The sequence below is a fragment of the Raphanus sativus genome, chromosome 6 (assembly GCF_000801105.2).
Source record: "Raphanus sativus cultivar WK10039 chromosome 6, ASM80110v3, whole genome shotgun sequence".
NCBI lineage: Eukaryota > Viridiplantae > Streptophyta > Magnoliopsida > Brassicales > Brassicaceae > Raphanus > Raphanus sativus.
Window position 1 is genome coordinate 27,152,421 of NC_079516.1, and position 14,405 is coordinate 27,166,825.

The 14,405-nt window shown below is 38.8% G+C and overlaps 2 protein-coding genes, 1 long non-coding RNA gene and 1 pseudogene across 5 annotated transcripts; 2 read left to right on the top strand and 2 right to left on the bottom strand.

The window, feature by feature from the left end:
• Positions 1 to 108: 108 nt before the first annotated feature.
• LOC108808972 (uncharacterized) lies at positions 109 to 1,599 on the top strand. 2 transcript variants are annotated; one of them, XR_001942756.2, is made up of 3 exons: positions 109 to 421; positions 532 to 1,035; positions 1,247 to 1,599. It is a non-coding gene; the product is annotated as an uncharacterized LOC108808972 (long non-coding RNA). The 2 variants fall into 2 exon arrangements; XR_001942755.2 differs by having other exon boundaries at positions 532 to 1,599.
• A 3,762-nt stretch (positions 1,600 to 5,361) lies between these two features.
• LOC130495688 (uncharacterized) lies at positions 5,362 to 8,223 on the bottom strand. The gene is made up of 4 exons (XM_056987151.1): positions 7,134 to 8,223; positions 6,809 to 6,984; positions 6,087 to 6,498; positions 5,362 to 5,990 (listed from the first exon to the last, which is right to left on the bottom strand). Exons 1-4 carry the CDS (start codon positions 8,221 to 8,223, stop codon positions 5,362 to 5,364), a joined length of 2,307 nt encoding a protein of 768 aa, XP_056843131.1.
• A 227-nt stretch (positions 8,224 to 8,450) lies between these two features.
• On the top strand, positions 8,451 to 11,538 carry LOC108808243 (uncharacterized; annotated as a pseudogene).
• Positions 11,539 to 11,765: 227 nt separating this feature from the next.
• LOC108813279 (F-box protein At2g16365) lies at positions 11,766 to 14,082 on the bottom strand. Of its 2 annotated transcripts, none has more exons than XM_018585797.2 (4): positions 13,820 to 14,082; positions 12,843 to 13,527; positions 12,741 to 12,766; positions 11,766 to 12,669 (listed from the first exon to the last, which is right to left on the bottom strand). In XM_018585797.2, the coding sequence occupies exons 2-4, from the start codon at positions 13,507 to 13,509 to the stop codon at positions 12,016 to 12,018; spliced, it is 1,347 nt and encodes a 448-aa protein (XP_018441299.1). In that variant the 5' UTR covers positions 13,510 to 13,527; positions 13,820 to 14,082; the 3' UTR covers positions 11,766 to 12,015. The 2 variants fall into 2 exon arrangements, with proteins under 2 accessions (XP_018441299.1, XP_018441298.1); XM_018585796.2 differs by having other exon boundaries at positions 12,843 to 13,538; positions 13,820 to 14,081.
• Between the last annotated feature and the right edge of the window lie 323 nt (positions 14,083 to 14,405).

Below are 14,405 nucleotides of genomic sequence, written 5' to 3' on the forward strand. Positions count from 1 at the left end.
TAAACTCATATTCTGTACGAATGACACGTGTCCTAGAAAGATGAAACTCATCGTTTCATTTAATCTAAACTTATGTTTTGTGTTATCTACGTTTGTTTTATTTGGGTTTTTATGGTTTTCAACTGGGCTTCGTCTTACCTTAATGTTTCTGTGTGTAATCGTCAGGTTTAGTTAATTGCTTCTGCAAAACTCACCGCCGAAGCAAATAACCAAAATTCGACCACCATGACCAGAAATTCCAGAAGCTAATCGATTTGAGTTCTTCAAATCCGCACTGAAATCTGTCGCCGTTAAGTAAGTCGATCAGATTCAATGCATCGTCATTAACGCGAGCATTGACATTGATTCTCCTTCCTAACACATGTCTCATTCAATTCACATCCTCTTTTCCTCCATTGTGTGAATCCAGAGCTATAAATATGTGAGTTCTCTTCCGTGAATTACATCAGTTCATTCCTCTAAATACCTTTTTCCAAGTTCAGAGATTTAAATGGCAAAAGCTTCTTAACTACTCGCTGTTTTGAAAACCAGATCCGCCGTTGAAGTGCGACTTTTGAGTTTTTGGGAAAACAGCCGTAAGATGATAAAGGCAATGGTGATGATGAACAGACAAGCCACATTATAAGGTGATCTTGCTTCTTCTGGTTGCAATTTTAATTTTAGACAGACTGCAACCAATTCTAAACTTACGACTTATGGCTACAGCTAGAGAAGCAACGATAGCTCATAATCAACGTGTTTTCATGTATGATTTTTTAAAGGTTCCAGTCCACAAATTGCCTTGGCAACTTGATCCCTACTCTAGATCTTATATTCTACAATCTTTCACTAGATCATCTGTTATTTTAAGAATTGTTAGAGACTGTGTTTTTGACATTGACCCGCTTAGGAAGCATGGATAGAATGATGAAGGCATCAACAGTCGAGTCAGTTGAAATTTCTTTTCCCTGCTTTAGAAATCTGGTACGGTTACGAATCATTGTCATCAACCTTCTAATTGACTCCATCTTTCCACTCATTCCACGATATAAATATGTAAGTTTCTTGCAGTCAAATTCATTATTTCATTCTTCTCAATTAATTTGGATATGTTCTTAAGAGAGACTTGAACAGTTGATGAGCGAAGAACATGGCAGTGTCATCTGTTTTGATTTTTTTATTCAGAACTTTATTACTTGGATTGTTGTTGTTTGATTTTATAGTAACTGTATTTCCTTTGTGAGCTATGGTGGTTATACAATTGCAGGTAATTAATCTGACGGAAGCGAAACCCCGTGAATTTGTACTGTATGGTTTAGTGTGTTTGGAGACGTTTGCAGCAGAATGAAATGACTGTGCAAGAGAAGGAAGATAATGATGCAGATCATTGTGAGTAATATATCCTTTGGCAATGAGAATTGGATTTATCAAGTTTGTGGCAATAAAGATGCTGATAGGTGGCAGGTGGTGATGGTACCTATGATTGTATTCTTGATTGTCTTGATGAGAAACCCAATATTGTTAATCTCTAGAGATTATTCAATCAAAATTATAATAACAATAAATGGGAATTATAGTATTTTTGTTTTCTCAGTATATGCAATTATGTACTTTTAATTAGTCTGGGGAGCTTTAGACCAAGGATAGAGTTTCAGCTGTTGAAGGCATAATATATTATAGTCTATTTGGGAACCAAAATCTCTCTCTCTCTCTGAAATCTTAATAAGGGTCAAAGTTGGTTAAACCCTTTACGAGAATATATGTAGAGGAAGAAGAGCAGCACGATACAACAAGTTTATGTATTTTTATCTGTATAACAATTTGTAAACAGTATAAAAATATTTATAAAACAACAATATACTCTAGAAAACTGAATATAAACGAGAGAGAGGGGGGAGAGTTCTTTAGTTTGGTGATGAGTGATGATTTCAAAAAAGATAAATTAGTGAAAAAACTGAGATTTCGGTTTAAGTTGTTTTTCTAAAAAAAATACAAGAAAAAGAAAAAAGATTGAAGAGAGAGAAATTATAATCCAAGTTGATCCGTAAATTCACTTCAAACTTTTCTTTGTTGGATTCTTATACTGTTCTGAATTTTTTTTGGGTTATCAAACTTTTGAAAAATCACAAGAAATTATGTAAATTCAATTCCAGTTATTAATTTATTATGAAAACATACATTATAAAGAAATAAAAATCATCTTCTAAAAATAACAAATAATATTTATTTTAAAATACCATAACTAATTATTAAGATAGTATGGTTTATTTAGTCTTCAAATATAATAACATATACAATATTTAAACTAATATGAATATTTTTAATTAGTAACAATCATTATTAAATATTTACTTTGATTAATTAAATTATTTACTCTAAAAAATAGAGACTAATGAAGATTATTGTCACTTTAATTCAAACCAAAATGATTATTAAAAATAACAATAAATCGTTACGATATATCGATTTTAAATTGTAATATTTTTTGCCGTTTGTTGTAAAAAATTACAATATTGTTTAACTTTTTTTAAAAATTAATATACATTCATATAAATCGTTTATATCGTAACTTCCCGCCCGTAGGGCGGGCCGATCCTAGTAGTTATATAAACTAATCTTTTATACAATTGTACTGATTTTTTAATAAATTGTGCCTTTGAGTAATTTTAAAAGTGGAATGGTTGACTTGGTTTCTCTGATGTTATGATGATGATGATGAAGTATTATAAAGTTCTCGGTCAACATCTTCTTCTTTTTCATTGTCAAAGTGAAATTTAAAATTCATAGCTTTCGATTATATTATTTAACACATCTTTTTTCCAGAAAGAAATCAATAAAAATACTACAAAAAGTATCTTCTTCAGTATCTGAAACTAATATTGATGATTTGCCACATAAATCCGATGAAAGGAAAGACAAAAGAAAATCTCCTCCAGTACATGAGGCCAATATTGATGATTTTCCATTTGACTCTAGTGGATTACCCTGCAAATCAAAGAGACGAAGTTAGACGTAGATATCTAAATAAATTTCCATGTCAACCTTATGGTCATAAATTTAAACAAATATCGACAGGAGGTGCAACAAGGAGTTTCAATCCAGCTTGGTTTGATCAGAATGGTAGTTGGCTAGATGATAAAGATGCGGAAGCTACAAGAAACAGAGACTCAACAAGATGCGGAAGTCCTGAAGAATCAATAGAGTCTCGTCGTCGTTGATACTCTCAACTCACGACAAGGAAGGGTTTTGATATTGGTGATGCTCTCGTCAAGATCAAATGAATTAGAGTACTCCTCTAAGTGCTATCAAGCTCTGAATTGCAATTGCTATTAATCAAAATAAGTTGTTCTTTACAAAACGTCGCAGGTCATTTATAAAGACCTTGAAACTAAAATCCATCCTAATCTACAAAAGATTCATATCTATCCTAATAAACCGAAAACAAAACACCAAAATAAAAAGAAAACCGTTGGGCCCAAGAAAGCCTATGTACGCTACATCAGGTTCCACCGGGTAGAGAAGGATTCGTCCACGAATCCGGATGGTCTGGTTCGCCATGGAACGGAGACAGATGCTTGACGTTGAAGACGTCTGAAGTGCGCAAATGAGGCGGTAGCTGGACGCGATACGCATTCGGGTTGATGCGTTCAAGCACTTTGATCGGTCCAATCTTCTTTGACTTGAGCTAATTGTACTCGCAGAGAGGAAGTCTGTCACGAGTTAAGTATACCCAGACAAGATCACCAGGTTCAAAGAGTACCTCCCGCCTCTTAGTATCAGCAGCATCCTTATACTTCGCTGCCGAGGAAGACAAATTCTCCTGAGATTGACGATGAACACCCTGTATGTCTTTAATAAAATCAATAGCCTCTCCATGGTGTCGTACACGATCGGGTGCAGTGGTAAGATCAAGCGGACAACGCGGAACGATGCCATAGACAACTCGAAAAGGATAGTAACCAAGGCTCCGATTGAGGGCATGGTTGTAGGCGAACTCCGCATGCCCAAGCTTGGAATCCCATGATCTGATATTATCACCCACTAGGCACCGTAAGAGATTCCCAAGAGACCTATTAACAACCTCCGTTTGACCATCTGATTGAGGATGGTAAGCAGTACTCATATCCAACGAAGTACCAAGTAACTTCCATAAAGAACGCCAGAAATGGCCAAGAAAGCGCGTGTCGCGATCGGAGACAATGGACGTAGGAAGACCATGTAACCTGTATACTTCCCAAAAGAACAAGGTCGCAACATTTACAGCATCAGTGGTCTTCTTACATGCAATGAAGTGTGCCATTTTAGAGAACCTGTCGACGACCACAAAAATGGAGTCATGTCCTGGCCAGTGTTGTTAAAACCGGACCGGCAAGCGAACTAGATTTTTTTGAGTCATGGGTCAATGTGGTTCGACCAGGTTCGATCCGGTTCTATCCGGATTTAATTAGACTAAACTAAATTTAATGATATTTTGAATATGTATATTCTTACAAAGATAAAGATCATATCAAATAAAATATTTCAATAATCATAATGTTTAGAAATTTTTAAAAAGTAACAAACTAAAAATGTAATAAAAGTAATAAAACAATTTAATAATCCAAATCTCAAATCAATAGAAAAACATATTTAAATTTTATTCTCCTGGTTTTTGTCACTCCAAATCTTCATCACCTTTACAAAAATTATAGACACATTAGTTAAAAATTTATACTATGAAACAATTAAAAATTATACCATGATTGAGTTCTTCAAATCTAAGTTTTCAATTTTTAAAATCTTCGAAACAAAAACAATACCTTGAGAAGTAGATACCTTGAGAGTTGCAGTCTTGCATAGACGTCAAAGACTCAAGAGAAAAATATGAGATGGCTTTACCTTATTAATCTGAATCCTATTTTTATTTTAAAAAGGAAATTTTAATTGTTTTACTAATAAATTTTTGGTTTAATACAAGAACCAGGGTTTAACCGGTTTATTGGGTCGCCGGTTCATGGGTTTTTAACGGTTCGATAGGGGTTTTTAACCGGTTCAATTATAGTTGGGTTTTGGCATTAACCCAACCCGCATTTGTGTCCGGTTCGTGGTTGAACCTGGTCCGACCGCCGGTCCGGTCCGGGTTTAATAACACTGGTACTCCTCGCTGAGTACGCGGCAAACCCATAACAAAATCCATACTAACGTAAGTCCAAGGTTGTGTAGGGATATGCAAAGGAAGGTACAGACCCGAGTTGTTCGTGCGGCCCTTATTCTGTTGACACACTCTACAGCGCTCAACAAATCTTTCCACATCACGACGAACCGTAGGCCAGAAATAGGACGCCGTTACAAGCTGGAGTGTGCGATCTCTCCCCACATGTCCCTCATTATGTAGTTCCTGAATTATTTGCAGACGAAGACTGTACTCTGGAACACATAGCTTCGTCGCTTTGAACAAGTAACCATCCTGCAAGGTGTAATCCGAGTATGGACCCTGCGATGTTTCTGAAAATATCTGGAGAAAAAAGGATCTGTGGGATACAAATCAGCGAACACAGCAAAGCCAGGCACCGTCGAATGGAGTGTAGTTAACAACCCGTGTCTCCTGCTTAGGGCGACTGCAACTCTGTTCGTCTTTCCCGACTGATGCCGTATTGCAAAAGTAAATTGCTGCAAATAAGAAATCCAAGCAGCATGGCGAGCTGAAACCTTTGCCTGGCTATCAAGATGGCGCAGAGCGTCATGGTCGGTAAAGAGAACAAACTCCCGATGGACGAGATAGTGACGCCAGTGCTTAATAGCCTGCACAATCGCGTAAAACTCAACATCGTAAGTGCTGTAACGTCCACGCGCGCCTGCAAGTTTCTCACTGTAAAACGCCACTGGTCTCCCGTTTTGGCTAAGTACAGCCCCAATGCCGATCTTAGAGGCGTCGCAATGAAGCTCGAAGGTGGCAGAGAAATCCGGTAAAACCAGAATAGGAGCCGATGTGAGCTTCTGTTTGATGAGTGCGAAAGCCTTTGTCGCGTCCTCTGTTCAGTCAAACTTGCCTTCCTTCATGCAGTTAGTAATTGGTGCCATGATTGCACTAAAGTTGTTGACAAATCTGCGATAAAAGGAGGCGAGACCATGAAAGCTTCGCACCTCTGACACCGTCTTCGGAATGGGCCATGACCGCACAGCCTCTATCTTACTAGCGTCAACTGACAAGCCTTGATCAGAGATCACATATCCGAGAAAAAGGACCTGAGAAACACCAAATTCACACTTCTGTTTTGCAGCGAAGAGTTGTTCGGAGCGTAGCACTGTCAACACTTTGCGCAAGTGGTCCTTATGATCTTCTAACGATGCACTGAAAATAAGGATATCGTCGAAGTAGAGGACAACAAAGCGACCAATAAAAGGTGTCAAGGCCTGATTCATGATCCTCATGAACGTGCTTGGCGCATTAGATAATCCAAACGGCATGACAAGCCATTCAAATAGACCTTCTCTCGTCTTAAACGCCGTCTTCCACTCATCTCCAGGCCTAATACGGATCTGATGATATCCACTTTTGGGATCAATTTTTGAAAAAGACCTTGGCGGTTCCGATTTGGTCTAAGAGATCGTCCAGCCTGGGAATCGGAAACCTGTAGCGAATCGTTATCTTGTTGATAGCTCTACTGTCAACACACATTCTCCACGTTCCATCCTTCTTCGGAATTAATAGCGCAGGAACTGCACACGGGCTGAGGCTCTCTTTAATATGACCCTTGCGCAATAAGTCTTCCACCTATCGTCGCAGCTCCTCATGTTCAGCCGGACTCATCCGGTAATGGGGCCTGTTAGGTAGCGTAGCTCCTGGTACCAGATCAATATGATGCTGGATCGAGCGTAGGGGAGGCAAGCCTTGAGGCAATTCCGCAGGGAACACATCCTCGAATTCACCAAGTACCGCAGACAAAAGTGGAGCTGGCTGAAGTGTGGACACACGGGAATCAGAAGCAGGGAATAAAGCCAGTGCGAAGCCCTCCGTTTGTAGTTCTAACATAAAAGTCGTGTAAGAACAGAGTAACGTTGTCGGGCGTGATAGCTGCTGATCGCGAATAGGAGGTGGCGGAGTAATCGCCTCTTGAGAAGGGGTCAAAACAATCTGATGTGTCTCCCAGATAAAACTATATGTATTCCTGCACCATCGTGAATGATCTTTCTATCGAACTCCCAAGGACACCCAAATATCAGATGGCTAATATCCATTGATGCGATGTCAAAATATGTGTGATCCTTATAATGAGGACCAATAGAGAAGGGAACTAGAACTCGTTGAGTGACACGCATGCTGCTAGATTCTGTTATCCAACCGAGCGAGTAAGGAGCAGGATGATGTTCGCGAATCAAACCTAGTTTATTGACTGCATCGTCAGATATAATGTTCCGCGAACTGCCCGAGTCGATGATGAACGTACACACACGCCCTCTGATGGTGCAGGTTGACTTAAAAATATTTGTTCGGAGCCACTGTTCATCTTGGCGACGAGGAATTGTGCAGGAACGACGGACCACCAATAAATGCCCTGTATCGCCCGTCGTTGTAAGAACCTTATTGGCGTTATCGATATCATCCTCATCCTCGTACGAGTCATACACAGGAGTTTGATCTTCTTTTGTGTCATCAGCAAGTAAACCCCGACGTGTCTGATTAGGACAAGCGGACAAACGGTGCCCAGTTTCGCCACAACCATAGCATTTGATAGTAGCAGGGCGTGTAGAACGCCTCAAATTCTGATCCTCTGGCTGTGTTGCAGGACGGTTCGCCTGAGAAGAAGATTCTGCTTCCTTAGCTTGTGCAGGTGTAGCAGTGGACCCGGAGGTGCGCGAGCGATTGGACTGGTTGCTCCAACTCGAAGTCTTCTGTTGCTGTTCGAAAGTAGCTGCTCGTCGGTGAGCCTCAGCGATCGTCATAGGATCAAATTGCGCCATTGCTGTCTGCAACTGTGATCGGAGACCACCGATGAACCTTGCCACGAGTTGCTCTGGACTATCAAAGATATCCGTTCGTGTGAGCAATAGGGAGAACTCCTCTGCATAGTCGTCAACAGACCTTGACCCTTGTCGTAGGTTCTGTAAACGGTTATAGACGGTTCGGTCATAGTTATGCGGGAAAAAGGTAGCACGGAGATGCTTTTTCAGCTTTTCCCACGAATTAATGGGTGCCTTGCCGTTACGGTGACGAGTCACGTTAACTTGTTTCCACCATGATGCTGTGTGCCCACGAAACTTCATAGCCACTAGGGGAACACGTCGATCATCTGGTACTCGCTTAAAGTCCAGTATTTCTTCAACAGTGACCAACCAATCGAGAAGAGCTTCTCCTCGTGATCCACCATTGAACTCAGGGATGTCAATCTTGAAACCTGTCTCCCAACGTAGGTCTGGAAGATGGTCGCGATTGATAGGCTCCGCACGACGACGTGTATCAGGCGTTGGTTGCCTAAAGGACCAAACCAGGCAAACGGGTTATCGTCGTCTTCTTCTTCCTCTGTGTGCAAAGGGTTAAGTGCTGCGAAGCGTTGATTCATCGTCTCTTCTATCTCATGAAGTGACGCTTGAATCGTTCGTTGAATATCTTCTCTCCAAGCCGCCAATTCAGTACGTAACTCAGCCCATTCAGGAGTATCACAAAGTGGGGCATCATTAGTTCTTTTTGGAGGCATTATCACAAGTGGATTTGATTTCCCGGAACGTTTCGTGTCTGATACCAACTGATAGAGATGCGGAAGCTACAAGAAACAGAGACTCAACAAGATGCGGAAGTCCTGAAGAATCAATAGAGTCTCGTCGTCGTTGATACTCTCAACTCACGACAAGGAAGGGTTTTGATATTGGCGATGCTCTCGTCAAGATCAAATGAATTAGAGTACTCCTCTAAGTGCTATCAAGCTCTGAATTGCAATTGCTATTAATCAAAATAAGTTGTTCATTACAAAACGTTGCAGGTCGTTTATAAAAGACCTTGAAACTAAAATCCATCCTAATCTACAAAAGATTTATATCTATCCTAATAAACCGAAAACAAAACACCAAAATAAAAAGAAAACCGTTGGGCCCAAGAAAGCCTATGTACGCTACATCACTAGAGTATAGCATATCTAAAGAAGGTGCATTTTTCTTGTATTGCTACTTATTTGAAGATGAGGTACGAAAGCAAGGTGCAAGTGATGCATCTGTGAAAGAAGTGTTTAATAGTTGGAATAAGCCAAATAGATATTGCTTACTCATATGGGTAAACCCCCCAGCAGTTTTCACATTATTGCTGCTCAGAAATGTGAGGATTTGATGAACCAACATCAATCTATAGTACATGCTCTGTTTAAGCAAGATGATAAGGTGAAAAATGAGTTTCGTATTCGCTTAAATGCTTCGATTGATGCTTCAAGATTCTTATTACGACATGGATTACCTTTTCGTGACCATGGTGAGAAAGAAGAGGATGCGAACAAAGAAAACTTCTTGCAGCTTTTGAAATACACAGAAGAACAGAATGATGATATAAGTGAGGTCATTCTGAAAAATGCTCCAGAAAATAACCAGATTATTTCTTCCAAGATTCAAAAAGATATTGTCCATTCCTTTGCAGAATCAAGTATGACAAGCTATTTTAGAAGAAATTGGTCATAGTGTGTTTGGTTTTCTGGTTGATGAGTCTACTGATGTCTCTCATAAGAGCAAATGGATGTGTTTTCGGTTTGTTGATAAAAGGGGAGCAATCAAAGAACATTTATTGGAGTTGTTCATGTAAAAGAAACATCTTCATTAACTCTGAAGTCTGCTATAGATGATTTGTTTGCTAGATATCAGATGAGCATTACAAAGGTGCGGGCAAGGTTATGATAGAGCTAGTAATATTAGGGGTGAGTTTAATGGGTTGAGATCATTGGTTGCTAGAGAAAGCAGTTCAGCATCACTGTTTCGCTCATCAGCTGCAGATAGTTGTGGTGGCTGTTGCAAAAAGGAACTTTGACATTGATGATTTTTTCGATATGATTTCTACATTGTTGAATGTTGTTGGGGTTTCTTGTAAACGACAAGATATGTTTCGAGAAATTCAGCATGAAGAATTATAAAAAGGAATAAAAAATGGTGACGTTAAGATTGGAACATGACAAATCAGGAACGTTCTTTATCAAGACCTGCAACTACTCGTTGGGGTACCCATCACAAAACATTGTTGAGGTTGTAAGAATTGTTTTCTACTACCATTAAAGTTCTTGAGTATATCCAAGATGAGGGTTGGGAAGATTTACAGAAACGTCAAGCATGTGGTCTTCTCAAATACTTTCACATATTTAACTGTGTGTTCTATTTGCATCTTATGTTACATATTTTGGGGCTCACTGTGAATTTGTCATTGACTTTGCAACAGAAAGATCAAGATATTTTAAATGCTATGTCACTGGTAGAATCCACTAAGCGAGAGTTTCAAAAGTTTAGAGATGATGGTTGGGATTCGCTTATGGCTAAAGTTGCTTCTTTCTGTAAGAAACCAAATGTTGAGATGCTCATCATGGAAGAAGATTTTGTTGATCTTAGGAATCCAAGAAAGAGAACCAACATAAGCAATATGCATCATTATAAGGTCAACTGCTTTTGCACGGTTATAGATTTTCAAATTCAAGAATACAACGTTCGTTTTACAGAGATAACCATTGAATTACTTATCTGTATGGCGGCTTTAAACCCAATTAAATTATTTCATGGATTTGACAAAGATAAGCTGTTGGTGATCTAAGTTATATCCAGATGATTTTAGCTATGGTGAGATTTTACCTCTAGAGCAACAACTTGATATCTATATGGATAATATACATAGAGACGAAAGGTTTAAGAGTGTAGAATATTTTGGAGATTTTTCATGTTCGATGGTGAAAACTCAAAAGCATTTAGCACATCGCTTTGTTTACAGACATTTAAAGTTGGTTCTAACTTTGCCAATTGCTACCGCAAGTGTTGAAATATGTTTTTCAGCAATGAAATTAGTGAAGACAGCTGCAAGGTAACCGAATTGGAGATCAGTTTTTAGGTGATTGTACAGTTTTCTTTATTGACAAAGAGTTATTTGACTCAGTTTCAAATGAGAAAACGATTAAAAAATTCCATATGATGAATGAGCGACAATTCTACCCGTCACTGACTATATCACCTCCCTGAACCACCCTATCGTATCTATGCCTGACTCTATTCTTTGTGCCATGCTGCAGAATCTCTTTTAAGCCTTCTCTCTTTTAATTCGCATAATTTCGTCTTCACTGGGACTCGAAGCCCAGACCTACTGGTATAGAAGCATTAATAAACCCTTAATCAAATCATTGGATCAAAGAGGCTTCACATAAGAATTGTTTTTTATTTGTTGGATTTCTTATAAAATATTATTTTTAATTTTATTTAATTGTATTTCATATTTTGCCCCACTACATTTATTTTCTAGATCCGCTACCGAACATGACAACACCCATCAGTTTACCTACTTTCTTCACATTCCTAACCTCTCAGAACCTCGACAGATTTGAAGGCGCTCACAGATTTGATGGCTAAAGAAACTAACAGGATGGTCTCAACAAGCAGATTTAGACCAAGGCTTCCTTTATTGTTTTCTCTCGTTTGTCCCATGTGTTTCTAAATTCCTGGACTCAAAGTTTAGATGTTTATCCATTTCCCCTCAATCAACCCATTCTCGAGATTTGATGGTTCAATAAGTTTCTTGCTTTTCTTAGTAAATAACCTTAACTGGAATGTGATATAATGATTGCCTAGGTACTCTAAACCAATGACAAAATGGAATAGTGTTCTACTATATATCTACTGTCTACCAGAAGTTTTACGTTACAAATAACAGATATTAATAAAAATAGTGAGACCGATCGACGTCTGCGGAGACTAGATGATATAGGAAGTCTTGTCAAAATCTTACATGTTTGGAATTCAACTGAAGCCTCTGATATCTTAGTCTTGGCTTTCTTGTCTCTATGTTGTAATGATAGCGAGGATGATCTGGATGATGATTTTGCTTATTTTTTCCTACCTTAAATCCCGAGCATTCCAAACCATGAGAGAACCGGTCTTTTTAAGACCATAAGGGTTTAAACCACTCAGAGCCTTCCCCATCAGTGCCATGGCTGCAATACTCGGATACTGTTTCTTCTCCAACTCCTTTTGGTTCTCTGGCTCAAAGTTAACTTCTTGTTGCCCTTCTGGTTGATTAGCTTTCTTCTTGCACCACCTCTGGATCCATGGATGCTGAAGCGTAACGTCTTCTCCTCCCTGGTTAATTTCTGGAGTGACGGGTTCTTGATTTCTTGGTTGGAGATTGTTGATCCCAGACTTCAAGATTTCAAGAAAAAGTTTATTATTGTTGTTCCCTTTTTGGCCCGGAGATGCGACTTCATTCTTCATCAGGCTCTTGGTTTCACCGTGTCCGCTGGAATCCGAGGCTGCTGTTGTTTTCAGACGCTTCACCCATCTACTGCTGGGTTCCATTTCTGGTTCCAACCGCACTCGTTTGCAGTCTCTTGACAGAAAGTGATCCACGTTCATACTTAGAGTAGCCGAGTTGCTTGTTTCACCTTGGTGCCCATCTACTGAGTTCTCTCCATCCGGAACTAGAGGAGGCTCTTCATTCATGTCAGGTATTTCAGTTCTAGGAATGGCTGAATCGCCTCTTCTTCCTTTGCCCTACAGATATTTTCAAATAGCAATAAATATGGTCTCAAATGGGCTTTTTGAGTAGATTGACCAATGCGTACCTTAGTTGATGATGATGAAATAGAGCCTGTCAAGAAGAATAAGAATCAGAAACGTATGAGGATAGAAAAAGTAAACAGCTAATGAAAAGACTTTCAATATACCTGAAAGATGTATTGTCTGAAGTTTATCCATTTCCAAGATATCAGTCTCTGCAGATGATTCATTTTGTCTCGGCCCATCTTCCTCGGTGTCCTTTGAGCTTTCTAGAGACTGCAGCCTTACTCCACCTCTATATTGGTGATCTACGTTAGGAAACAGATCAAGATAGCCACCAAAAATCTTCCCTTTCAGTTTCATGGAACCCTTCAGTAGCTGATGACCATCTTCCTCTGGCAAGTTGATCTCTCCCGAGACTCGTTGAACCGAATCAACCGTTGCGTAAAACCTCACCGGTCTCATCAACTCTAGCAGGTTCTGTGTAGTCTTTTCTTGAACTGGGAAATCAAGATGGTTACTGGAACTGAACTTCTCTTTGTCTCCTTGCGCATTCATCCAGGACATTCTATTACCACCCACCACAGCTTTTGAGCTTGAACCCACATCGCTTTTGATACGATTTCTCTTCTGAGAAACCTTGAACATAGGAAACGGCAATACCTCTTGGTCAGGTCTTTTATCTTCAGGCTTGATCAAGTCCTTGGACTGATCATGAAACTTCACTTCATTACCTAACTGAGTCCAACGACCTAAGCAAGCAGATTCATGACCTTGGACTGAAGAAGCTTTGCTCATTTTTTTCCCCTCTATAATCATGCCATGTTCAGACATTGTAACCCAACAGATCTTCTGCAAAAGTTCTGACCAAACCACATGTAAGTAAATTACAGTTTCTTTTCTAAAACATTTTAGAAAAATGATCATTTTTTCCTCATCAAGTTTCAAGATTTAACACAGATATATAAACTTCGATTCGAAATTCATGGACGATTACAGAAAATATCAACATATTTGTCTTTCAATCTATTCTCCAACATAAAAGACAAGCAATATGCATAAGTTTTCACTTACACAACATATAAATCTATGCACGCGATGAGCAGATTTTATCATTAAGAGAATCTGAGGTTTAGATTATTACCAGAGATCAGAAGAATACGTGGAGTGGCACTGTCCAAATAACGAATATATAACAACAAAGGATGAAAGCTCGATTTATTCTCTCTCTCTCTCAAGAAAAGGAAAAGTCTTAACCACAATTTATCACAGTATCTCTTCGTCTTCTTCTTCTTGATGAAAGAAAAAGAAAACAATCAGAAGGAAACGAGCAAGAAGAAGAAGGCGAATATCTCTTCTACGACAAGGAGTTAAAAAGAAACCTCGTATTTCGTATAGTACACTATCAACGAGTTACAATTATTCTCGAATTCTTTTTTGTATTATATTCAGAACTTAATTTAATTGAAAAATGACGTGTTCCTTTTCCTGCCATGTTTAGTGCAAATGGGCACAATAATATCACAACATTTACTGTCATGTATCTAGATATTTATTTTTTGTTATACGTGTCATGTTGCAAATATCTTATCTTCCCATACAGTTAAGAATAGTTAACATCCTTTTCTGTTTCAAGAAGAAAGATAAAACATCCTTTTCTAAAGGGAAAATTCCTTAAAAATACACAGACTGAATTTCTTTTGCTGAAAAAATGCACGAACTTTTTTGGC